General features: G+C 47.3%; 1 protein-coding gene across 1 annotated transcript in view; it reads left to right on the top strand.

Moving 5' to 3' along the window:
* Positions 1-27,368, top strand: part of STAG2 (STAG2 cohesin complex component) — a 195,089-nt gene that overhangs the window by 83,303 nt on the left and 84,418 nt on the right. Inside the window, exons 7-9 of the mRNA XM_073547610.1 lie at positions 4,195-4,271; positions 16,530-16,734; positions 16,817-16,968. Coding sequence (XP_073403711.1) covers positions 4,195-4,271; positions 16,530-16,734; positions 16,817-16,968 — 434 coding nt within the window. The remainder of the gene's footprint in view (positions 1-4,194; positions 4,272-16,529; positions 16,735-16,816; positions 16,969-27,368) is intronic.

Genomic DNA, 27,368 nt, shown 5'->3' on the forward strand with positions numbered 1-27,368 from the left:
TTCCTCAACAAAAGGTCAAAACACTTTTTCGTCACCCGTTTTCAGGCACGTTTTCGGGCCTTTCGCAACCCCGGGTGGACTACAGCGGCCAACTCCGCTGCCTCAGGCCGCCCCAACCAGGATAGGGAGCGGCAGGTCTCATATAGAGCCAACCCATTGGGGAGAATGCATACTCAGCAGCCCAGATCGAGGGGATCCAGATCCCAAAGATCGTCGGCCAAATGACTCGAGGCCTTTACCAGACGACACCGGCAAGGTGGGCGGCCGCCTACTCTGGTTTCACCGCGTCTGGGTCAATGTCGCGCACGAGGCATGGGGAATGGAATTGGTGGATACCCAGGCAAGGGCTCTATTGGGAGCCATCAAATCGCTCCAGCACAACGAAGTCATTGTTCCAGTGCCGGAACACGAAAGAGCTCAGGGGTTCTATTCCAACATTTTTGTGGTTCTCAAAAATGACGAGTCTGTCAGGCCTGTTTTGGACCTGAAGCTTCTGAACAAATTCATCAGGATCAGACATTTCCGGATGGAGTCTCTCGGTTCAGTCATATCGGCCATGGAGCAGTGAGAATACTTGGCCTCAATAGACATCCAGGACGCATATCTGCATATTCCCATTTTTTCCTCCTCATCAGAGGTTTCTACGCTTCTCCATTGGCGATCAACATTTTCAGTTCATAGCGCTACCCTTCGGGCTAGCCACGGCTCCCAGAATGTTCACAAAGGTTATGGCAGTTGTCATGGCCACACTGCATTCTCGAGGCATAGTCGTCTTGCCTTATCTGGACGGCCTCTTGGTCAAGGGCCTGTCAATACGGGCATGCGAGGAAAAGGTCAACATCACGGTAGATACTCTTGTCCGCTTAGGATGATTGGCAATGCAAAGAACTCATCCCTTGTGCCAGCTCAGAGGATCTCCTTCCTTGGAATGATCTTCGACACTTGCTGAGGGTTGGTGATTCTCCCTCAGGAAAGGGCGCTAGCTCTCCGGCAGGGTGTCCGGACACTTCACCAACCAGTCCCTCATACCATCCGATCCGGGATGAGTATTCTAGGGAAAATGGTGGCAGCAATGGAAGCGATACCTGTCGCCCAGTTCCACCTTCACCCCCTGCAGCACGCCCTCTTGTCAGCCTGGGACAAGAATCCTTTTACGCTCAATCGGCGGTGCCGACTGTCCTCTCAAGTCAGGCAGTCGCTCGGATGGTGGATAACCAGTTCCTCTCTGGCCCAGGGGAAACCGTCCCCCCCCCCCCCCCCCCCAGATCATTGGCTGGTAATGACAACCGACGCCAGTCTCCTTGGTGGGGGAGCGGTCTTTCGCCACCACACAACCCAGGAACGGTGGTCGCCACAGGAGGCACGCCTCCCGATCAACTTATTGGAGATACGAGCAATTCGGCTGGCTCTGCAGAATTTTCATCATTTTCTAGCAGGCCGCCCCGTCCGGATTCAATCGGACAACGCCACGGCGGTGGCTTACATAAGTCCTCAAGGGGGCACCTGCAGCAGAGCAACCATGCGTGAGGTGGGGCTCGTTCTTCAGTGGGCCGAAGCAAACCACTCGGTGATTTTGGCTGTCCAAATTCCGGGGCGTGGAAAACTGGGCGGCAGACTTTCTCAGCCGGCAGGGTCTTGCATCCGGAGAGTGGTCTCTACATCCCGAAGTTTTTCAGCAGATTTGTCAACTGTGGGGAGCTCCGGATGTGGACCTGATGGCTTCCAGAGTGAATGGCAAGGTGTCCACATATGTCGCTCAGGCCAGGGACCCGCAGGCATTCGCGGTGGACGCGTTGGTTCTGCCATGGAACTAGTTTTGCCTCCCATATCTATTTCACCCACTGCCACTACTTCCGAGAGTCATCAAAAAGTTTGTGCTCCCCGAAGGGCGCAGGAAGGGACTCGCTGCCTCAAAATCGACCGTAGCCAGATGGATTTGTTTGACTATTCAGGAGTCCTACCGTATTAGAGGCACGTCGATTCCAGCAGGGATCAGAGCGCACTCTACCCGGGCAGTGGGCGCCTGGGCACCAGGCTTCAACGGAGCAGGTTTTCAAGGCAGCAACCTGGTCCAGCCTGCACACATTTGCCAAACATAATATCCATACTCAGGCCTCGGCGGATGTGAGCCTGGGTAGAAGGATTCTCCAAGCAGCGGTGGCGCACCTTTTAAACAAGAGGTGCATGTAGCTTGGATCGGTGAGTCAATCTCCCACCCAGGGACTGCTTTAGGACGTCCCACGGTATCGGTGTCCCCCAATGAGGCGAAGGAGAAACATGGATTTTTGTGAACTCACCGTAAAATCATTTTCTCCGAGACGCTCATTGGGGGACACAGCACCCACCCTATTAGCCAGTTGGCTCTTTGTTTAGTTAATACGCATTTATTTATGTGATATAAGGGTGGTCCTTTTCTGGACATGTTGTACCTGTATTAAGGCTGATTTTGTTGTCCTCCTACTGCTTTGGCACCAAACTGAGTTCCGCCCGCAATAGGGGCGAGGGTGTATACGACGGAGGAGGAGCTAACCTCTTTTTTTTTTTTTTTTTTCACTTAGTGTCAGCCTCCTAGCGGCAGAAGCATACACCCCACAGTATCTGTGTCCCCCAAATGAGCGTCTCGGAGAAAAGGATTTTACAGTGAGTTAGGCTAGTTTCTCACTAGCGTTTATGAGCGCCACGACAGCCTGCGCACGGCCGCCGCTAAGCAGTATGCCTGCTGCAGTTTGGTTGCGCCGGCGCACCGTCAAAAAGGCGCATGCGCCGCCAAACGCATACTGCACGCGGCCTTTGCCCCCAGTGATAAAGATAGGGGACGCAGGGCGCATGCAGCGTCATGCGCCGGTAGGCGGAGCTACCGGCTGAGGCGCGGCAGGGGGCGGGGCTTAGCGGCAGCCGTGCTCAGGCCGTCGCTGCGCTCATAAACGCTAGTGTGAAACTAGCCTTATCACAAAAATCCGTGTTTCAAGCTAGTGTTATAAAGTATTCTAATTTACTGAGATAATGACTTTTGGGTTTTCATTGGCTGTTAGCCATATTCATCAACATTAACTGAAACACTTGAAATAGATCTGTTTGTAATGACTCTAAATAATGAGTTTCACTTTTTGCATTGAAGAACTGAAATTAACTTTTTGCTGATATTCTAATTTTTTGAGAAGCACCTGTACATCACATAGGAGACGCTGATGCTGGAGCATATACATCACATAGGCGACACTGGGGTTGGAGCATCTAAATCGCATGAGACACCGTGACTTCTACCTGGAATGGGTAAGAGTGCACTAACTTTGTCTGCAAAGAACATAATGATGCTGGCACAATTGAGTATCCTCTGGAGTTCCTAAACATCGTAGACATTCGGTCTGTGGGTGTAGCGCTCCTTGTCTGACTACACATAAGCTTTTTGTTTTTCTAGTGCGCCAGCAGCATAGAGTCCCTGAGGGGGTTTCAACCCCTTAGGCACCCACCAATCTCTAGAATGGGCTCTTAGTGCGAATGAAGCGGATATTATGTGCATTTGCTGCTCCATTCATGGGACTGCCAAAGACCACCTGATTGCAGCGCTTGGTAATCTCTGGTGCTCCTAATAATGAATGAAATGACAGGACGCATGATTAACCACCACTCCATTCACACAGGGCTCTGGTCCTAATGATCTAATGATTTTTGGGGTCTAAGGGGTTTGGACTCCTAGTGATTAGATATGGGATAACATACAAACTTGAGAACACCCATTTAATGATAAGATATGGGACAACTTACAAACTTGAGAACACCCATTTAAGTGTGTGCTTCTGCTAGGTAATTTCAGTACGCTGATCAGATCTACGTTTCTTCCCCTATTTATCGGTGCCTGTTACAGACTTAACTTTTCCAGTATTTCAGTGAACGTTTTGGCATCTTTTTGTTCACACCTGTTTTTTTTTTTTCTGGTTGCAGAGGTGCACATAGCCTTGAGTTCAGGATGTAGCTTTCAAGCTGATCTACTAGTATTTAAAATCTGCAAAATTATAGGGGATCTGTCACCTCTAGTGACATGTCTTTCAGTAAATTCTTGTATTCTCTCCCCCCCCCCCCCCCCAAAAAAAAAAAAAAAAAATATTCTGAGCAAGAATGGCTATTACAATGTTTTGTAATATATTTATTCTTTTTTTTTTTTTTTTTTTAAAAAAAAAAACAACAAAACACTAGGTGTCGTCTCTGGAGAAATGTTTCGTCACATGCAAAACTCTGAAATAATAAGGAGAATGACAGAAGAGTTTGATGAGGTATACATTTATTGAATCTGCTTAGTGTTTACATTTTAGTAGTACTTCATTGTGTATTCCCATGTTCTAATGTTATGCCATATCTCTGGAATACTCCCCAACTGTAGGATCCGTGGGGGGTAGGGCTATCTTATGTGTGGGATCCATTACAATCATAAAAAGAAAAGAAAAAGAGTGATTTCTGCGGCATTTTTATGCATTTTTTCCATACATTGGGCCTGATGTAATGCCACCATTTATACAGCTTCATGTCTGATGTGCCACATTAGACTTGTGGAGCATATTATATACATATAACAAAATAGAGGCTCTTAACCCCTTCACGAACTTTTACATACCCATACGTCATGGTCGGATCGAGTTTCCTTACCTTTGACGAATGGGTACTTCATGGCGATAGTGTGGAGCACAGTAGCTGTGCCCGCTTTATCACCTCTGGGAGCTTGGCTTAAGATAAAGCTGAGACCCAAATGTCTCTCCCAGGAGTGGTGTCCTGCCCTAGGCATTTTAACCCCCTAAATTTTGTGATCGATCATGGTATTTAGAAGGCTGAAGGGGGGGGGAGGTGGCTCTGTCACCCTTCTGATCGGCGCCCCCACAACTTGATTTTGAGGGCCTGATCATTGCCATGGCAATCTGAGGTCGTCATGACGACCTCTAGGTCAGCCAGCTATGGCAAGCCTGTTAGACCGTGCTAGCAGCAAGATCTAAAAGGTGATCTATCAGTGCAGCACTGACAGGTATAATGCATAATATAGGTGCATTGCATTAATTCCATTATACCAGTGATAAGTTGTTAAAGTCCCATAGAGGGACATAGTAAAAAAAAAAAAAAGTGTAAATTGTTTAACCTAAAAAACAAAATAAATATTATACCATACCATAAATACACATATTTAAGTAAAAAAATGCACATACCTTGGTATAGCTGCGTCCAGAATGTCTCAACCTATAATACTGTCACACTAGGTAACTCCTTTAGTGAATACCGCAAAAAATATTTTAATAAATAACCGGACAAAAAATAATGCATTTTCAGCATACCACTTAACAAGAAGTGGAATAAAACACTGTCAAAAAGTTGAATGGAAATTAAAGTGTTACAGCTGAAAATTCCATCCTGTCCTGCAATAAACAAGCCGTCATACAGCTTTGTCAGCGAAGAAAGAAACAAGTTCTAGTTTTCAGAATAAAGCGATGCAAAAACATTGATTTTTTTTCCCATAAGATAGTTTTTATTGTGTAAAAGCGGCAAAACATAAAAAAAATTATATAGCTGTGGTATTGCTGTAATTGTACTGACCTGAAGAATAAAGCTGCCTTATCACTTTTACTACACGGTGAACAGGATAAAAAAAATACCCCAAAAAGGACTCCCAAAAATTGGAATAGAAAGCAATCAAAAAATTTAATGTGCCTGAAAATAGTAACAATAAAAATGTCATCTCGACCAGCAAAAAAACAGGACCTCAAATGACTGTCAGTCAAAATACAAAAATGATAGCTCTCAAAAGTTTTTGCAGTATAAAGTTTTTTTTTTTTTTTTTTTTTTTTTTTTTTAGTGTAGGACAGCAGTCAAACATTAAAAACTGATATAAAATCTGGTATCGCTGAAATTGCACCGACCCGAAGAATAAAGTCGACTAATTACTTGTACCGAACGAGGAACGGCTTAAAAAAATAAAACCAATTCTACACCTGCTGTTGATTTGTTCATTCTGTTTCTCAAAGACCGCAGTAAGGCTCGGATCGCATTTATCCTACGCTGAGCTTTTTCATCGGGGTTTCCGTGTAAATCTCTGAAATATGTGATTTAGATGGAACCCCGAATAAAGATTCCCTATAATGGGACAGATGGATGCAATGTGTCCTATGATTCGGCTGTGTCCCGTCTTTTTAGGCGTGCATAAAAGTGCGGTTAGCCACAGTTTTGTGCACCTCTGAAAAGATGCCAAATGGAGTACACAGTAACGCTGCTATCTAATTATAGTGATTGAATCCATCTGGGGTTTCATCTGAATTGCGTCATTCAGAGATTTAGAGCAGTGGTTCCCAAACTCCAGTCCTCCAGGACCCCAACAGGTCATGTTCTCAGGATTTCCTTAGTATTTCACAGGTGATGGAAGTATCATCAAGGCATCAGGAATTCTCACATGTGTAGCACTATGGAAATCCTGAAAACATGACCTGTTGGGGTCCGCGAGGACCGGAGTTTGGGAACCACTGATTTAGAGGAAATCCCGATGTATGTTCTCAGCGTAGACCTTCGTCATCTGTTAACATATATAGGGGGCTGGGTCACTAGTAGCACAAAGGTGCTGGAAAAGCGCTATGGCTCTTCTTCCCCCCAAATAAATCCACCGAATTTGTACTCTCAAATCTAAATGCCCCTCTCCCTTCTGAGCCCCCGTTTGCGTAAACCACATCTAGCATCAACATGATTGGCATTTCTGAGAGCCTGCTTAACTTATCAGTGCGTGTCTCTAGAAGCACAACCTGGGCACTACAACATACTGGGCACTGCGTGTTTGGCATTTCTGTAGTGATGCGAGATCGCCTAAATTATGGGTGCATGTCTCCAGAAGCATGAGCTGGGCACATCCTACTTGTCGATACAACTTACTGGTCACTACAACGGCAGTTTGCAATTTTCACTCACCAACCTCCACTGCTGCTTGTTTCTGGAAAACACCCATGGAGTCAAAATCGTCACTACATCTGTAGATACATTTCCAGAGGAGTATAATTTCCAAAATGGGGTTACTTTAGGGGGGATTCTGCTCTTCTGGCACTTGAGGGCTCTGTATATGGAGTCTGCAAACTATTCTACAATAATTTGTTCTCCAAGAGGCAAATAGTGATCGGTCTCTCCTGAGTCCCGCTATATGGCTAAGCAGCACTGTACAGCCACATATGGGGTATTTTCACGTTGAGCAGAAATTATGTGAAAACTTTTTGTGCCATTTTTACCCATTTTCCTGTGTGAAAATAGAAAATTTGGGGCTAAAACAAAATTTCTGTGGTAAAAATGTAATTTTTTTTTTTCTTCACTGCCTAATGGTTTAAAATTCTGTGACATCCATGGTATCAATATGATCACTGCACCACTAGATGAATTCATTGAGTTTGTAAAATGAGGTCACTTATAGGGGGTTCTGCTGTTCTGGCACATCATGGGCTCTTCCAGTGGGTCATGGCACCTGCAAACTGGAACAGTAAAATTTGCACTATATTATGGCCTTCCCTTCTGAGCTTTGCGCTGTGCCTGAAAAGTAGTTTCCAATTACACATAGGTTATTGGTGCAATCAGCAAAAATTGCACAACAAGCTGAGGTCCATTTTTTCCTATTAGCTCTTAAAAAATTATAAACTTGGGGCTAAAACAAGATTTTAGTGGTAAAAATGTAATTATTCTTTCTTCACATGGCATCCGCTATCTATTCCTGTCAGTTTTGCACAACAGTTAATTGATGATGCACCTTCCCTTCCAAGCTCTGCCGTGCTCCCAAACAATAGTATTCCCCCATGTATGGGGTATACAAATTATATGGTCTGTTTTCTCCTGTTACTCTTGTGAAAATGCTAAATTTGGGACTGACTCAATATTTTTATGGGAAAATTAAATTTAAATTTTTTTCTTTTTTTCTTTTCACATTACTTTTAATTTTGGTGAATTGCCTAAAGGATTAATAAACTTTAATGAATGTGGTTTTGAGGACTGTGAGGGGTGCAAGTTTTTACAATGGTGTCAATTTTGGATATTTTCTGCCACATAGGCCTCCCAATGTCACTTCAGACGTGATGTGGTTCTAATAAAAATGGTTTTGTTGGAATAATTAGAAATTGCTGATGAACTTTTTGAACCCTTCTAACTTTCTAAAAAAAAAAAAAATATCTGCTTAAAAAATTATGCTGATGTGAAATAGAAGTGAGAAATATTTTGTGTGGTATAATTATCTGGCATAAGAGCATAAAATTGTAGAGTTTGAAAATCACGAAATTGTTTGGACTTTTTTTTTTTTTTTGGGGGGGGGGAATTTTCATAAATTAGCTAAAAAAATATGGACCAAAATTTGCCATTAACATGTGTCACAAAAAAAATTCTTAGATTCACTGGTATACGAAACGTTCCATGGTATTGAAACGTTCCATAATTTTTGCCACTGTGGTCGGACTTGAATAAATTGGCCTGATCAGGAAGGATAAAACAGGCTGGGGTGAAGGGGTTAAAAACTGAAGCTGTAGTAAGTGTTTAGTGGTTTTATCGGCTTGGACACATTTCACTCCAATGCTCCCTAGACCTGTGAACTTAAACACCATTTTGGCGAGATAGCTCCACCACCTGGCGAATCTTGCATATATATTAATAACACTGTACTAAAGGGCGCTGTTTTACGCCACATGGGGATTTTGTATTTCTCATGCAAAATAGAATTTATAAGAAGCAGTCCTAGAACTCCTTCAGAAATACACCAGTTGGTCTCCTGCCAATCTGCTTCAATTTTTGACTGGAATATCTTGGCGGCGAGCTTTAGCCAAGGGGACAGACTCTACAATCTGTTTGTAGACAGTATTTTTAGTGGGGATTTAGACTATAGCCAAGTTGCGATGTTAAACGATTGCTGGTTATTTTTTTTATGTAGAAGCTGAGCGTCAGTTAATGTCCTGTTTAGTCAGGCCGACATCTCGTCCATGATATTTGTTCTCTGCAGCATGTGTCCAGTTTACACAAGATGATGTGCTGCCAAGAACTGTGATGTTTATTTAACCCCTTACTCCTGAATCCTGTTTTCAATTTCATGACCAAGCCAAAAGTCTGCCATGTCACTTTCATGTGGTAATAGCTTTATGATGGCGGTAAATTTAGGTTGTTATGTTTTGTGCTTATTTATGAAAAGATGTAAAATTTGCAATTTTTGAACTTTGCGTTTTTATTCTATTAAAAAGGCTAATTATAAAATTGTTAATAATCTTTACCACATGTCTACTTTAAATCATTATTTTTTTTTCAATAACATTTACAAAACCTGCTTTTTCTCCTACGCCTCATTGGGGGACACCGATATCGTGGGTGTTATGCTGCCTGTCACTAGGAGAACACTAAGGGTATGTTCCCACGTAGTTTTTAGTCTCTGCGGATTTTGTAGAGAAAACCGCAGGAAATCCGCAGGACAAAGTGCTGCGGTTTTTCTGCGGATTATCTGCGTTTTTTCTGCGGTTTTGCCCTGCGGTTTTACACCTCATAATGGATGAGGTGTAAAACCGCAGCGTTTCTGCACCAAACAATTGACATGCTGCGGATTGTAAACCGCAGCAAAACCGCGCGGAAAATAACGCAGCATGTGCACAGCTTTTTTTTATTTCCATAGGAAATAAAGGTACTGTACAACGCAGCAAAATCTGCTGCGTTTCTGCAGAGCCAAAAACGCTGCGGAAACGCAGCAGAATCCGCAGCGTGTGCACATACCCTAAGTAAACCAGAAAAAAGTTAACTCCTCCTCTGCAGAATACACCCTCTCGCTGGATGAGATTTCTCCAGTTCTCTGCTTAATGTCTGTAGGAGGCACTTCGGTCTGGTTTCAGACCCCACCGTTTTTATTTTATTTTTGAATTTTCTGTAAATTTTTAATTAACGGAGTGAAGGGGGTGACTATTTGTTTCTACGGCCCGTTTCTACGGCCCGCTCTCCCCCGAACCAACAACAGGCAAGCACGTGGAGTAACCCTTCATGTACACTTACCTGCGACGAATGGTGCTGATTTTCTTACCAATTTCACGGATTCGAGGGCAAGCGCACGAGACCCGTTATGGAAAAGATCGAGCAGCGCTTTCTTTAGCCCTGAATCAGCCCCATAGCTCTCCGTCCCCCTCCCCATAGGGAAGACCGATTGAGCATACCTCTTTAAGCTCGCTGTCCCCCTGCCCAGAGGGAGGACCGATCGAGCATCCCCCTTCAAGAACTCCTCCAGCTCTGATACATCAGCCCAGGATGAGAAGAATGGACTCGGCACTGCCTTGAGCACTGGAGTAGAGGTATGGGGTCGTGTTCTGTCCCCGGGAGAAGCGCTGACTTAGCGGCGGCGCTCCCTCGCGCCCCCCCGCGCTCAGCATTCTCGGGTGCCCCGAGAAATTTAGTTCCTGACTTTTTCCGGCCTGCTAGGCCGCAATTTCCATAGCGCCACCCCCGGCGCCTACCGCTTGTAGGCCAAAAATTGAGCCCCCAGTATTTCAGGCCTACTAGGCTGCAATTTGAATAGCGCCGCCCCCTCCTCTTGGCGCCTCTAATTACTGACGAGATGCGCAATTTTAATCTCGGGGGGCCATCTCCTTTTTACCTCAGAGCTGTGAGGCGACCTCTGTCGGATACCGTGTGCCACCACAGAGCCACCGCTATTCCTCCCGGGGGACACAGTACAGGACCGTGGGTAAGCTACATCTGCCCTCAGATTAAAGCTTAACCCCTTCCAGGCACATTCTCTGTTGCAGTCAGATTCTGCCGCTAACCCTTTCCGGAGCGCTATGTCTCAATCGAAGGAAGCTAGACAAGTGGTGTGTACCACTTGCAAATCTACTTTGCGCAGACTAATGCACGGACTGCGACCTGCGCTCAAATGCCTCTCACCCCCGCTTCTGCGGATCTTCCTGCGTTTAGTCCCCCGAGTGGGTTGCGTCCCTGTCACGGTCGGTGGAGTCACTGACCTCTGGTGACGGCGGGGAACCGTCCACCAGCAGGGGCCATACTTGTTCCAAGGACAGTCAAGCTAGAAAGCGGACCCATGACGCGTCCACCAGTCAGGCTCGCGCTTCAGCATCGGCGAGTTCTGTTTCTAGCTCTCCTAATAGTCGCAGCGAGTACGACCCTGAATTCGAATCTGACGCGTCAGCCCCCCAGAATCCTCCAACTGACCAAGAGTCGCTTGATTCACTTATAGAATCAATCAACAGGATTCTGGAGTTGAAGGAGGAAAATACTCCCCCCTCCAGTACACGCCTTTTCGTTTAAGAGGACCAAATGTGTACGCAAATTATTTACCAGCCACCCGGATTTTAAGGACATTGTCCAGAAACATAGGGATCGACCACATAAGAGGTTCACAGGGCAAAAGTCTATTGAGGCTAAATACCCTTTTGACCCAGACCTAATGAAAGATTGGTCGCAGTCCCCTTCTGTGGACCCTCCTGTATCACAGCTGGCTTAAAAAAATGCTCCTATCCGTTTCAGAGGGCTCTTCAGTCAGAAATCACTCCGATCGTCAAATTGACGACCTCGCCCGCTCAGTTTTTGAAGCTTCAGGAGCGGTGCGTTTTCCATCGTTTGCAGCGATCTGGGTCACTAAGGCTATGGCCGCTTGGACAGAAGTCTTAATCACTGCCTTTCAGGGTAGCAATTTCCCTCCGGAGGCTACCAACGTCGCCAGTTAGTTCACGCAGGGGATTTTGTAGTGGACGCCTGTTTTGATGCCACCAATGGTGCTGCTCAAATTGCCGCTAATGCAATCTCCATTAGAAGAGCCCTATGGCTCCGCGACTGGCGAGCGGACGCCACGTCTAAAAGATCACTGACTTCTCTACCCTATCAAACTTGTCGTCTTTTTGGGGAGAAACTGGACCAGCTCATCTCTGATACTACCGGGGGAAAAAGTAAATTCCTTCCTCAACAAAGGGCTGTTCGGCCGTTTCGGAACCAACGGCCGACGCGTTTTCGATCTTTTCGCAATATCTTCGGTTGGTCCTCGTCTAACTTCTCTTCCGACTCCGGTTGGCCCCCGCGCGGAGACAGAGGCCCCCAGGTCTCACAGACCTAATCGCTCTTGGAAGCCCAGACCCAGGGCATCTGGATCTCGGGGATCCCGATCCCACAAATCTTCTACGCAATGACTAGTTGCGTTTGCCACCGTCCGCCGGATAAGTAGGCGGTCGTCTACTTTCCTTCAGTCACACCTGGCTCGCGGTCGTCCACGACAAGTGGGTCAGGGAACTGGTGTCCTCCGGATACATGATAGAATTTTCCTCTCCTCCGCCAACACTTTTCTTCCTATCCTTACCCCCCAAGAAGAAGACAGCAGCCTTCCTTTGGGCTGTTCAGGTGCTGCAAAAGGACGGTGTCATCATTCCGGTCCCTCAGGACGAACGGTTCAGAGGTTTTTATTCAACCCTTTTTGTGGTTCCAAAGAAAGATGGGACGATGCTGCCCATACTGGACCTCAAACTGTTAAATCAGTTTATCAAGGTACGGCGGTTCAGAATGGAATCTCTCCAATCAGTTGTCGCTTCCATGGACAAAGGAGAGTTCCTAGCATCCATCGACATCAAGGACGCTTACCTTCACATTCCGATCTCCCCATCCCACCAGCAGTTCCTACGTTTTGCAAATCACGAGGAACTCTTTCAGTTCGTTGCCTTGCCCTTCGGACTTGCCACCGCCCCCAGGGTATTTACCAAGGTCATGGCGGCTGTCCTGGCCATTCTTCACTCTCGGGGAGTGGTAGTGTTACCGTACCTGGACGACCTGCTCATCAAGGGTCCGTCCCTTCCAGCCTGCGAGGAATTCGTGGAAATAACAGTAAATACACTTTCTCGCCTGGGCTGGAAAATAAACTTAGAAAAGTCCTTCCCAAGGCCGGCTCAACAGATTTCCTTTTTAGGAATGATCTTGGACACTTCCCGCGGGCTGGTCATTCTCCCTCCAGAGAAGACCCGAGCCTTACAACAAGCAGCGCGGTCTCTTTCTCGACCAGTTTCTCACTCCATTCATTTCAGCATGAGAGTTCTCGGACACAGATGGTAGCAGTGATGGAAGCTGTCCCGTTCCCTCAGGTCCATCTCCGTCCCTTGCAACATGTGCTTCTGTTAGCCTGGGACAAGAACCCGTTCTCCCTGGACCGTCGGTTCCTTCTGTCTCTGCGGGTCAGACAAGCCCTCAAGTGGTGGACTCTGAAATCCTCCCTGAATCAAGGGAAGTCCTTTCTCCCAGTACAATGGTTGGTAGTAAGACGCAAGTCTTCTGGGCTGGGGTGCGGTTTTTCGTCACCACACGGCACAGGGTTGGTGGTCTCCTCGAGAGTCTCGTCTCCCCATCAACATCCTAGAGGTTCGAGCGATCATATTAGCCCTTTGGAGTTTTCACCATCTCCTTGCAGGGAATGCAGGCCACTCCATCAGGATCCAATCCGACAACGCCACGGCTGTGGCGTATATCAACCGCCAGGGGGGTACTCCGAGCAGGATTGCCATGCACGAAGTGAGTCACATCCTTCGTTGGGCCGAAACCAATCATTCGCCCATCTCGGCAGTCCACATCCTGGGCGTAGAGAATTGGGCTGCAGATTTTCAGTCGCCAAGGCCTTGCCTCGGGAGAGTGGTCTCTTCATCTGGAGGTTTTTCAGCAGATTTGCCATCGTTGGGGGACTCCGGATGTGGCTCTGGTGGCTTCGACACTAAACAACAAAGTTCCTCGATTCATCGCCCGATCACGAGATCCATGCGCTATCGGTGCAGACGCCCTAGTTCTGCCGTGGCACTGGTTCCGGCTCCCGTACATCTTTCCCCCTCTTCCCTTGATCCCAAGGGTCATCAAGAAAATCAGAACGGAAGGAGTACCGGTGATTCTTGTCGTGCCACATTGGCTGCGTTTGGTACGCAGAACTGATTCAATTAGTCGCCGACGTTCCCTGGCGACTTCCAGATTGCCCGGATCTTCTCTCTCAGGGTCCGATTTACCACCAGAAATCTGGGGCCCTGTCTTTGACGGCGTGGCCGTTGAATCCTGGATTTTAACAAAGGCTGGGTTCTCTCACGACGTGATTTCCACAATGATGAGTGCTAGGAAGCCCGTGTCCATGCGCATCTATCACCGCACCTGGAAAACCTTTTTCTCGTGGTACAAGGATCATGGCCGATCCCCTATTGTATTTTCCATTCCTACTATATTGGAATTCCTTCAATATGGACTAAAGTCGGGCCTCGTGCTTAGCTTGCTCAAAGGCCAAATTTCAGCCTTGTCACTGCTATTCCAACGCAGACTTGCCACCAAACCTCAAGTCAAGACTTTCTTTCAGGGAGTTGCCCATGTGGCGCCTCCTTATAGGCCATTGGAACTATGGGACCTTAACCTGGTTCTTGGGCCCTACAGGAGGCTCCCTTCGAACCCGTCCACGACGTACCACTGACTGTTCTGTCTTGGAAGGTGGTCTTTTTAGTGGCAATTACGTCAATTAGATGAGTTTCAGAATTGGCGGCTCTGTCCTGCCGCCCCCTGTTCCTGAATTTTCATCAGGACAAGGCAGTTCTCAGGACGTCTCCGTCCTTCCTACCCAATGTTGTATCCTCTTTCCATCTCAATGAGGAAATTGTTTTCCCTTCCTTTTGTCTGGAACCAGTCCATCATATTGAGAAAGCCCTCCACACTCTGGATGTGGTTAGGGCCCTGAGACGGTACATCTCGCGGACGGCTCCCTTCCGCAAATCAGATGCCCTGTTCATACTTCCAGAAGGGTATAAGAAGGGTCTAGCCGCTTCAAAGGCAACACTAGCCAGATGGATCCGCTTGGTGATTCAAGAATCCTACCGTGGCAGGAACGCACCTGTCCCAGCAGAGATTAAGGCACACTCTATCCGCTCAGTGGGCGCCTCTTGGGCCATTCGGCACCAGGCCTCGGCAGTACAGGTCTGCAAGGCTGCGACTTGGTCCAGTCTGCATACTTTTACAAAGCATTACCAAATTCATTCTCAGGCCTCTGCGGGTGCAGCTCTCGGCAGATGCACCCTGCAATCGGCAGGACCTCAGAGTTGACTCAGTGGTACATGGGGTATTAGCAGGTATATGCTCCCCACCCAGGGACTGCTTTAGGATGTCCCACGGTCTCTGTGTCCCTCAATGAGGCGTAGGAGAAATAGGGATTTTTGTGTACTCACCGTAAAATCCTTTTCTCCGAGCCATTCATTGGGGGACACAGCACCCACCCCGCTTAGCCTACCGGCTCATTGTAGCATCTTTATGTTGTGACATAGTTATGGTTATTGTTGAACTGTTTAAGCTCCTACTGCTTTTTCACCAAACTGGAGAAATCTCATCCAGCGAGATGGTGTATACTGCAGAGGAGGAGTTAACTTTTTTTCTGGTTTACTTAGTGTCCTCCTAGTGGCAGGCAGCATAACTCCCACGGTATCTGTGTCTCCCAATGACTGGCTCAGAGAAAAGCATTTTATGGTGAGTACACAAAGTAACATTGAATGGTCTGTCAGAAAACCCACAAACAAGACCCCGTTTTAAAAAGTTGCATACCTAGAAGTATTCAAAACCATATTCAGAAAGTTTGACTCTTTAGGTGCTTCACAAAAGTTAATGCAAAGTGGGGGGGAAAATTTTTTTTTTTTTTTTATTTCTTTTAAATGAATATATTGCCTTAGCCCTAATTTTTTTTTTTTTTTTTTTCGTTTTTAGAAGGGTAGCAGGATAAAATGCGAACAAAAAATTATTGTGCAATTTCCCCTGAGTACGCCGACATCCTATATGTGGTGGAAAACTACTGTTTGGGAAAACGGCAGGGCTCGGAAGAGGAGGAGCACTGTTTGCCTTTTGGAGCGCAATTTTTTTAAAATAGAGGCTGCCATGTCACATTAGGAAAGCCTTTAACATGCCAAAACAGCAGAAACAAGTCATCTCATTTTGGAAGCTTAACCCTTCGAGGAATTCAACTAGGGGTGTTGTGACCATTTTGAAACCAATGGTGCTTTATGGAATTGTTAAACAGCTGGTTACTGTGCTGTCAATGGCCATGGCTGTTACAGCAGGAGCTCGACTATCCGTTAAACTGAGCTCCTGCGGTAATTGCCTCGGGCTCAGCTCTTGTGCCTTCACAATCACTAGGACGGAATTCTACTTTTGGGAACGCCCTACAAAATAGACAGAGGTACCAGTATGTCCAATGTCGGAAAGGACCTGTTGGGTATTTTCTTTAGTTATAATTTCAGAAAACATCACGTTAAAAATAAGTGGATTACGGGAGGATTAAAAAAAAAATATATATATATAATTTTTATGCATTTACGTTATTCAATAAAGACACTTTCACCATTTGCTGATTCCCTGGTCCTGATAATAGGATCTTCAAGCTATGTTACTGCTGTGGCCTCTTCTCTGCAGTTCTCCCACCAGCTTACTCTGTCCTTAATGCGTATCTGTACAGATACCAGTGTTTCACTTGCTAATTGAAATATTTCCTTTCAGGCTGAAAATTCATTATTTTCTTTTTGTAGGACAGTGGCGATTACCCTTTAACCATGGCTGGTCCACAGTGGAAGAAATTTAAGTACAGCTTTTGTGAGTTCATTGGTGTTTTAGTCCGCCAGTGCCAATACAGCATCATTTATGATGAGTATATGATGGACACGGTCATTTCTCTTCTCACGGGCCTTTCTGATTCACAAGTTAGAGCTTTTCGACATACGAGCACATTGGCAGGTTAGTGCGTAATATGTTAATGGAAATATATTAATACACATTTCTTTTTTCATTGACTTTAGCTCTGTTTTTCTTCTTTCAGCTATGAAATTGATGACGGCTTTGGTTAATGTCGCTCTTAACTTGAGCATCAACATGGACAACACACAACGGCAGTACGAAGCAGAAAGGAATAAGATGATTGGAAAACGAGCCAATGACAGACTAGAGCTTTTACTACAGAAGCGAAAAGAGGTTAGGATAGATATATTGTTGTAACAGATCTGTGGTCTTTGTGGTCTATCCTAATCTTGTACCTTGTTTATGACGTCTGTATTCTGTATGTTAAAGGGAACCTGTCACCATGTTTGGCTGATATGAAATACGGCCACCACCTTTCAGAGCTTATATACACCATTCTATAATGCTGTAGATAAGCCCCCGATTTGACCTGTAAGAGAAGAAAAATGACTTTTCTTATGCTCACCTGTGGGGTGGTACGGTTTGATGGGTGTCGCTCTTCTTTGTCCGGCACCTCCCATCTTCTTATGATCGCCTTCTTGGTTCGTGTGGATGACGCATCCCTGCAGGCGTACTTATCTGCTCTGTTGATGGCTGAGCAAAGTAATGCAGTGCGCAGGCGCTGGGCCTCTCTGACTTTCCCAGGGCATGAGCACTGCAGTACTTTGCTCTGCCCTCAACAGGGCAGATTAGGTACGCCTGCACAGGAGCGCAATGCCAGGGAGCCTGTGTGGATGACGCAGGAAGCCATCATCCACATGACGCAAGATGGAGGACGGCAATCATAAGATCGGAGGCGCCGGACCAAGAAGATCGATACCTCTTGGACCGGACTGCAGGTGAGTATAATAAAAATTATTTTTCAGTTGTTCTAGGTTGGGCTGGGGCAGATATACAGCATTATATAATGCCTGAAAGGCGGTGGCCGTAACTTTGTGGCACTACAATGATGCCTGCTAGCATTTTACAGAAGCTCCAGAGCTGAGCAGCACAGAAAAGGTTTCCCCAATGCCAGGTAACACATGCTGACACAGAAGGAATCGGTCATGATCTCCTGCTGTTCTCTGCTAGGATTGTGTTCCAAAGTAGGTTATCAATATCAGATTGGTGGTGGTCTAGCACACAGGACCCCCACTGATCAGCTATTAACTGGCTCCAGCTGTAGTTGTCTGTATACTGAATGGCTACGCTTCCTTCAGAGTTTAATAACAGCTGATTGATAAGGTGCTGGGTGCCAGCCCCCATTTGATCTGATGTTGATGACCTACCTTTTGGATGGGTCATCAGTAACAGATGCTTAGACAACCCTTCTATTTCTACCCTGGCTTTTTCATTGAAACATGTTGAAAAGCATAGTGAATGTGGCCAGGATCACAGTATATTTCTGCTTGTATTTGAATATTAACCCCTTAACGACCGACAATACACCTCTTAATGGCGACAGTTAAGGGTACTTATTCCTCAGTGCCGCTTTTTAACAGCGCTGAGAAATAAGGTTATAGCGCCCCCCAGGGTCGGAAAAACTCTAGGGTCTCGGCTACCGGGGGTAGCTGAGACCCCGGAGTACATGATTCGGGTTGGTTTTTACTGTCCCCAGTGTTGTGATCACCGTTATTCACCGAATAATAGTGACCGCAAAAGAAAAAGGTAGATTTCCCATTTATATGAGAGAGAAATGGGGTCCCCCCGGTACCTCCAGCACCTACTGCATCCCCTGGCCCTCTGCATCTTCTGGCAAGAAAATGGTGAGCGCATGCACATTGTGCCCGCCGAGATCTGCCGGCTAGCAACAGTAGATTTCTCCTATTGGTTAATTTTGATCACTGTGATAGACCCGATCACAGTGATCAAAATTAATTAATACCGTATATACTCAAGTATAAGACGTGGCCCCCTAATTTTGCCACAAAAAAATGGTAAAACTTATTGACTCGAGTATAAGCCTAGGGTGGAAAATGCAGCAGCTACTGATAAATTTCAAAAATAAAAATAGATACAATAAAAGTAAAAATATTTGAGACATCAGTAGGTTAAATGTTTTTGAATATCCATATTGAATCAGGAGCCCCATATAATGCTCCATACAGTTCATGATGGCCCCATAAGATGCTCCATACAAAATACGCCCCATATAATGCTGCACAAAGGTTAATAATGGCCCCATAAGATGCTCCATAGATATATATACCCCATATGCTGCTTCATAAAGGTTATGGCCCCTTAAGATGCTCCATAAAGGTTATGACCCCTTAAGATGCTCCATAAAGGTTATGGCCCCATAAGATGCTCCATAAAGGTTATGGCCCCATAAGATGCTCCATAAAGGTGCGGCTGTGGAACGGAGACAGGTGAATATAGCATGGCTTCCCCCGTCTTACTCACCCCCTCCTGGTGCGTCTCTGCAGCCCCTGCTTCTCCCATGGTCTCCGGCACTGCAGCTCTTCCAGTGTTCAGCGATCACGTGGTACCGCTCATTAAAGTAATGAATATGTGCAGCGGTACCACGTGACCGTTGAACACAGGCGCCGGAAACCATGGGAGAAGCAGGGGCTGCAGAGACCGTGCCAGGAGAGGGTGAGTATGATCTGTCACCCGCGCTCCGCCTCCCCCACCGACCTCCTGTATATGACTCGAGTATAAGCCGAGGGAGGGGGTGTGTGTGTGTGTGTGTGTGTGTGTGTGTGTGTGTGTGTGTGTGTGTGTGTGTGTGTGTGTGTGTGTGTGTGTGTGTGCGCGCGCACTTTCAGCCTAAAAAGATGGGCTGAAAATCTCGGCTTATACACGAGTATATACGGTACTTTTGAGGCACAATGCAAAGCTCAAAAGGGAAGGAGCGCAAATACAATAGTGCAGCCTTTACTATTATGGTTTGAGGGTGCCATGACCCACTGGGAGAGCCCCTGAGGTGCCAGAAGAGCAGAACCCCCATAAAATGACCCCATTTTACAAACTACACCTCTCAATGAATTAATAAAGGGGTGTAATGATCATATTGATAACAAGGGTGTGTCACAGAATTTTATACCACTGGGCAGTGAAGAAACTCTAGTATATACGGTAGTAAAAATAGTAAAAAATAAAATTAAAATATTTTTTTCCGGTAGGGTTTAGGCTAAGGTTAGCGTTATGGTTGGGGTTATAGCTAGGGTTAGAGTTGGGGATAGGGCTAGAACTAGGGTTTTCTTCATCGCTTCATTGGGGGACACAGATAACCATGGGTGTATGCTACTGTCACTAGGAGGCGCTGACACTTTGCAAAAGGAAAAAATAGCTCCTCCCCAGCAGTATACACCCACCGACAAGCACTAGGCTACTCCCTTAGTTTAAGCTTAGTGTCTGTAGGAGGCGGACCTGGATCTAACCCCAGATCTGCAGCTTTTTCCCTTTCAGGTACCCTGTTGTGTTTTATTGATATTTCTCTCTTGTTTTCCATGTTCTTCATCTTCAGGGTTACAGGGTGCAGATTCTCACCCTGTTTTCCCACTTTATGCGACTGAGAGAGCAGTGTGGTGTCACCCACATCGCCCACTCTGACCCGCTGGCAGGACCTTATCCCCTGACACCTTCCTGGTTGTCTCAGGGTGGCTGGTCCCTTGCCTTTTCCCCTCCTCACCCCTTGGAGAGGGCTGAGAGGAAGACGATGGTCACCTGCGGTGGCCTCCCCCCTTCTTGTAAGGGGTTGACGCAGTCTTCTGCACCATCCGGAGTTGGTGCGGGAAGGAGGATCCCTGTTTTACAGCGATCCTCCACTATTTGGGGGCTCCCGACAACATCATCAGGCAAGAGGACTCTGGACATCCCTGTGGCTGGTATGTATTCCCCCTCCCCCCCCCATGCCCTGGGCAGACCAATCTCAGACCGCAGCACAGCGGCAGGCTATTTTCTAAAGAAACCGCCGCTCCGCAGTTCATCACAGCTCACTGATTGTTGTTGGCGCCTTTTTTCTCCTTGCCGCGCGCCATTTTTACCCTGCACTCCTATAACAGAGCTTTCTGCGTGGACACGCCCCCAGCGTGTGGCCCACCGATCACAGAGGCTCGCTCACCGCCCGACCGGCCCATTCTCCATGCTTGACACGCCCCGGCGCGTCAAACCAATCACCTCACTGCTTTCGCTTTCCACCACCGGCTTTTTCCCAGGCCACGCCTCCCACGCTCTGGGTGCCGATCTTCAGCCTGTCAGAGGCGGGGACACGCCTCCCGGCTCAAATTACTGTGTCCTCTTCACCTTCTCCTGGCCAGTTGCTCTCTCTGGCCATGCCTCCTCTGACACTCCAGCCAACCGCGTTCAGCCTTTCACTTCTCCCTGTTCTTGGCCACGCCCACCATCGCATCGTGAAGTTCAGCGTGGTCTGGGCCATCTTAACCCCTGTGCTCCTGTGGCGTTCTTCTTTGGCTTTGTCGTGCAACACACAGACTGTGCTCTGCAGACATCTGAGAGAACAACACAGGAACCATCGATCTTCAGCTGCATTGTCGCTGGCATCGGGTAGGCTCTGTCCTGCTACCCTTCCCTGTCCCTGTTGCGCCATAGCACTCCTCAGCAGTATAGCTCTGGCACTCTTTACTATTATATCCCTCGTCAGCATATGCTCAACTCTGCAGGGGCTTCGGGTCCTCCCTCTAAGCCCACCATAATTCATTACGCCAGTGCCTGCTGCAAGAGAAAGTAGTCTGTCCTGCAGTCCTTCCACCAAGTAGCCCTCTAATTTCCAGATGAGTGCACTCCCCTCCCTCCGGAGTGGGCTGTTGCCATGACTGTCGGTCTTGGACCTGACAAAATATCACAGTCCCTCGTCCAAGCCCCGGAACGTCTTCCGAATTTATCTGTCGCCACCAGTGCTCCGAACGCCTCACAGGGTGATTCGCATGCACCTGACAATGATCTTCGCAGGGACAGATCAAGAAAAGAAATTAGAAAGAGGACTCTCCCTAGCTCCTCATCCAGTTCTCTGGGCCCCTCTACTCTGTCAAGATTGCCCTTCTTTCCCCATCCCCCCTCCTCGGAGGAGGCGTTGGGGCATGAACTGGATTCCCAGTCTGGGTCTGCCTCTGATTCAAACCAGACTTCCAAGCTACAAGACATAGTTGATAGCCTCATTCTAGCTATCACCCATAACCTTAAGGTAAAAGAGGACGAAGATCCCACTCCAGAACACTCCGTCTCCTTCAAACGGGTAAAACCTCCTCCCCGGACCTTTCCCGATCACAAAGAGTTCGAGGCAACCATGGCCAAACATTGGGAGCACCCTGAAAAGCGCTTGGAAGGAGGCAGTTAGACATACTGTATTCCTTCAGCCCAGACCTTACAGGAAATGAGCAGAGTCTCCATAGTTGGATCCTCCGGTCTCCCGTCTAGCCTCAAAGACTGTTCTGTCCCTCCCAGTGCGTCTCTCAAGGACGCCACTGACAGGCAGATTGAACCAAATTGGCCTTTGAAGTGACAGGTGCTTCCCTCTGCTCTAGCTTCGCTGCCACAGGGGTGGCAAAGTCTATTTCTGCCTGGGCTAAGATCCTCCGCCAGGGCATTGTAGTTGCAGCTCCTCCGGAAGAACTTGCAGATTTGGCGGGTCAGATAGCCACGCTGGCATATACCTTCTAGCTGCTTCTTTGGATGCAGCCGGCTGTTCCTCCAGAGCAAGCAAGCTATATCATTGCCATACGCCATATCCTCTGGTTGAAAGCGTGGAATGCAGATCATTCTTCCAAAAATAAAAATAAAAAATCTTCCAGGGTGGGAGGACGCCGCCTTCTTTTCAGGGACACATCGTTATCAGTGGACAGCGACGCCTGGATCAGGGAGGTAGTCACCTCTGGTTACAATATCGACTTTTCTACCACCTCAGGAAGACACTTCTTTCTGTCACGCTGGTCAAAGAGTCTCCGCTCCAGGGGTTCTTCAGGCGGTCTCTTCCCTTCTTCACTCAGGCGTAATAGTGCCCGTTCCTCCAAACGAGCATCTTTTGGGGTTTTACCCCTATCTGTTTGTAGTCCCGAAAAAAGATGGGTCCCTCCGTCCGGTTCTGGACCTCAAGCGGGAATTGCCATGTTCAGACCTGCCATTTCAGGATGGAGTCCTTATGTTCGGTGATCGCCTCCAAGGAACCGGGGAAGTTTTTTTTTTCTGGCGACCTTCTGGATGCTTATCTTCACATTCCTGTGTGTGTACAGCATCAGAGCTGCCATCGGTTCACAACCCGAGAGGGCCATTATCCGTTCACGGCTCTTCCCTTTGGCCTGGTGTCTGCCCCCAGGTTCTTAACAAAGGTCATGGCAGTGATCATGGCCATCCTTCGCTCCAAGGGATTTTTTCATAATCCCTTACCTAGACGATCTCCTAATCTAGGGACAGTCACACCAGGACTGAGACCACAGCCTTCAGATCACTCTGGACACTCTGGCCCGCCTAGGCTGGATAGTCAACAAGGAGAAATCCTGCCTTCTCCCATCTCAGCACCTGTTTTTTTTTTTCTTTCCGGGTTTACAGTTCAATACGGCTCAGGCCGTGTCTTCCTTCCAAGGGACAAGTTTGCGTCTCTATGTAAAGGAATTTTCTCCCTAAGGAAACCATTCCCCCTCCCCTTACGGTCTTGCATGAGGGTGATAGAGATGCATGCTCTCTTGTCTGCTTGGGACAAGACAACTGTCTCCCTGGACCGACCGGTTCTTCTGTCTCTCAAAGTGAGGCAATCTCTGACTTGATGGTCGCTATCCACCTCTGTCCTGCGCGGGTAGTTCTTTCTCCCTCTCCCGTGGCAGGTCATCATCACCGACGCTAGTCTCCTCAGTTGGGGAGCAGTCTTCCTCCACCACACAGCACACGGGTGCTGGAATGCTCAGGAAACCCTTCTCCCCATCAACCCCCTGGAGATCAGGGCAATCCTTCTTGCCCTTCTCCGCTGGCAGTCTCTGATCATAGGCAAGCCAGTCCACTTTCAATCGGACAACGCCACGGCCGTGGCATACATAAAACACCAAGGCGGGACTCGCAGCAAACGAGCCATCTCAGAGGTGAGAAGGACTTTGAGATGGGTGGAACGTTACGTCTCTGCCATATCCGCAGTTCTCATCCCAGGGGTGGAAAATTGGCAAGCAGATTTTCTAAGATCATCACGTCCGGCGAGTGGTCCCTCAACCCCGTCGTCTTCGACCAAATATTTCAGAGATAGGGCACCCCGGACGCCGACCTCATGGCGCTCCGGGCGATCCTCATAGTTCCTCTGTTCGTAGCCAGGTTACGGGACTATTGGCTGCGACACTCTAATGATCCCGTGGTCCCAGTTTCTGCTACCTTATCTTTTTCCGCTTCTCCCCTTGATTCCAAGAGTCTTTAAAAAAAAAAAAAACAGAACGGGTTCCCATTCTTCTGATTGCTCCAGACTGGCCGAGAAAGCCTAGTATGCGGAGCTGATGAACATGCTCGTGGACGTTCCCTGGAAGCTTCCAGACCGTCCAGATCTTTTCTCGCAAAGCCTCCTCTTCCACCCGAGTTCTCGGTCTCTCAGTCTAACGGCATGGCCATTGAGGGCGCAGTCATAAAAAACAAAACAAAAAAACTCTTTCTTTACCAGGGTCATCCAGACCATGGTTAAGGCAAGGAAACCAGCATCCTCACATATCTACCACAGATACTGGAAAGCCCTCTTCGGGTGGTGCGAGGATAACATTTTGTTTCCTCAGGTGAAGACTTTAATTCAGAGTGTCGCCCAACTTGCGCCACCTTGCCATCCTCCGGTAGATCCATGGGATCTCAATCTTGTGCTCGATGTTCTTCAGTAGTTCACCCTTTCAGCCCATCCAGGATATCTCGTTTTCTCTCCTGTCTTGGAAGGTGGCCTTCCTAATCGCCATTACGTCTCTCAGGAGAGTTTCCGATCTAGTAGCACTGTCGTGTCATTCTCCTTTCCTGATTCTGCACCAGGACAAGGTAGCCCTTCGTCCTGTTCCTTCCTTTTTGCCCAAGGTGGTTTCTGCTTTTCACATCAATGAAGACGTCATCCTTCCCTCCCTGTATCCTTCTTCTGTTCATCCACTGGAAAAATCCCTCCAGAAACTGGAATTGGTCCGAGCAATTCAAGTCTACCTTTCTAGGACTGCTCCCTTTCGTTAGTCAGATTCCCTTATTGTCATCCCTGAGGGTCGTCGAACAGAACTCCATGCTTTTGAGTCCACGATTGCCCGTTGAGTTCATTCAGCGATATTGGAGATATACTGTGTTCAGGGCAAACAGCCTCCTCCAGGAGTAAAGGCTCACTCCACCTGGGAGGTGGGAGCTTCCCAGGCCTTTTGTCACCAGGCTTCGGCCCTGCAGATCTGCTAGGCCGCAACCTGGTCGTCTTTGCACGCCTTTGCTAGGTTTTACGAGGTTAATACCCAAGCCTCAGCTGATGCAGGCCTGGGTAGGAAGGTTTCGCAGTTGGCGGTTTTTTGCCGGCCGACCTAGGTTCCCTTCTCTTTGCATATATTTTCATTCTCCCACCCTTGGGGCTGCTTTTGGGCGTCCCATGGTTATCTGTGTCCCCCAATGAAGTGATAAAGAAAGAGGGTTTTTTGGTACTTACCGTAAAATCTCTTTCTTGGAGCCTTCATTGGGGGACACAGCACCCTCCCTAATTGTTTGTACAAGGGTTGGCCACGTGCCGTTGTTTTGAGTTGTTACATACAGAGGTTGGACAAAATAATGGAAACACCTGGAAACATCAACAAAAGTTAGTTTAATATGGTGTAGGTCCACCTTTTGCGGCGATTACAGCCTCAATTCTCCGAAGTATGGAATCATACAAGGTGTGAATTGTTTCCAAAGGAATTGTAGCTCATTCTTCAGTTAGAACACCCTCCAGTTCTTTGAGCGACGATGGCGGCGGAAATCGGCGTCTAACATGAATCTCTAAAATCTGCCATAAATGCTCAATAATGTTGAGGTCTGGGGATTGTGGGGACAGATGAGATGCTCAACTTCATTAGATTGTTCCTTGTGCCATGCTTTAACGATTCTAGCTGTATGAATTGGTGCATTATCATCCTGAAAGATGGCGTTCCCCTCCGGGAACAGTGCTTGAACCATAGGATGCACTTGGTCACCCAAAATGCCTAAATCGCGGATGTTAATTCTTCCATGAAGGGATATCATTGGCCCGGCAAATCTCCATGAAATGGCACCCCAGATCATCACAGAACCTCCGCCATGTTTTACGGTTGGAAGAAGGCAGTCTGGATGGAACACTTCTTTCGGCTGTCTCCAAAAGTACACTCGGCCGGAGGTCTGAAATAGGGTAAACAATGATTCGTCTGAGAATATCACATGTTTCCACAGCTCGAGGGACCTATTCTGGAGGTTTCTACACCACTCTAAACGCTTGGAAACATTTGTCATTGAGAGCAGCGGTTTTCGAATTGCAGCTCTTCCGTGGAATCCAGATTTGTGCAGCTCCCGACGAACATTTTTAGTGGAAACTGGGTTCTGTAGGTGTTCATTGAACTCAGCAGTGATTTTTGGAGCCGTGGTCTTGCAATCCTCTCTCACAATTCGCTTTAGAGTCCGACGGTCTCTCTCAGTCAACTTCGACTTTCGGCCGGACCTGTGCTTTGCTGCGGACGTTTTTCCTTCTTTCAAACGCAGTCATTACTTTGGAGACAGTACCGCTTGACACGCCAAGCATTCGGGCACTTTCTGTTACACTAGCGCCTGCCATACGAGCACCAACAATTTGGTCTTTGAAAATCAGAGGTCTGCCATTGGTATCAGGTTTTCATCAATGTTCTTACAATTCTGCAAAACAAACAGTTAATTTACATACACATATCACATAACACAAATAATCAACTACCAAACATTACCATATGTCACGGTTTGCATGTTTAGAACATGTTTGAAGATTATGATGCCAAAATGTTAGGTGTTTCCATTATTTTGTCCAGCCTCTGTATGTTGAGAGCTTGGTTGCTTCTCCTACTGCTTTGACACCAATTGAGTAGCCTAGTGCCTGTCGGTGGGTGTATACTGCTAGGGAGGAGCTATTTTTTCCTTTTGCATAGTGTCAGCGCCTCCTCGTGACAGCAGCATACACCCATGGTTATCTCTGTCCCCCCAATGAAGGCTCCAAGAAAGAGATTTTACGGTAAGTACCAAAAATCCCTCTATTGTTGGGATAGGGTTGGGGTTAGAGCTAGGGTTAGGATTGGGGTTAGGATTGTGGTGTTGGGGTTAGGGTTGTGTTTGGGGGTAGGATTCTGGTGCTGGGGGTAGGGTTGTGGCTTTTGTTAGGGTTGTGGTGTTGGGGTTAGGATTAGGGGTGGGTTGGCGGTGGGGTTAGGGCTGTGTTAGAATTGGTGGGGTTTCCACTGTTTAGGTACATCAGGGGGTCTCCAGACGTGACATGGCGCCGGCCATTGATTCAGGTCAATTTTGCTCTTAAGGCCGGGGTCACACTAGCGATTAAATCGGACGAATGCAATGCGATAAATAATCACATTGCATTCGTCCCAATGTTATTCTATGGGGCAGCTCACATCATGCGATTTTTTTTTTTTTTTTTTTAAATTTCTTTTTATTGGATCCGATCCTCGGACCGAGACAATCGCAGCATGTCACCGATTTTCGGATCGGATTCGACAATGCAAGTCTATGGGGGCGAG

This window comes from Dendrobates tinctorius, unplaced genomic scaffold, assembly GCF_039654945.1.
Source record: "Dendrobates tinctorius isolate UK_male_01 unplaced genomic scaffold, ASM3965494v1 ptg000154l, whole genome shotgun sequence".
NCBI lineage: Eukaryota > Metazoa > Chordata > Amphibia > Anura > Dendrobatidae > Dendrobates > Dendrobates tinctorius.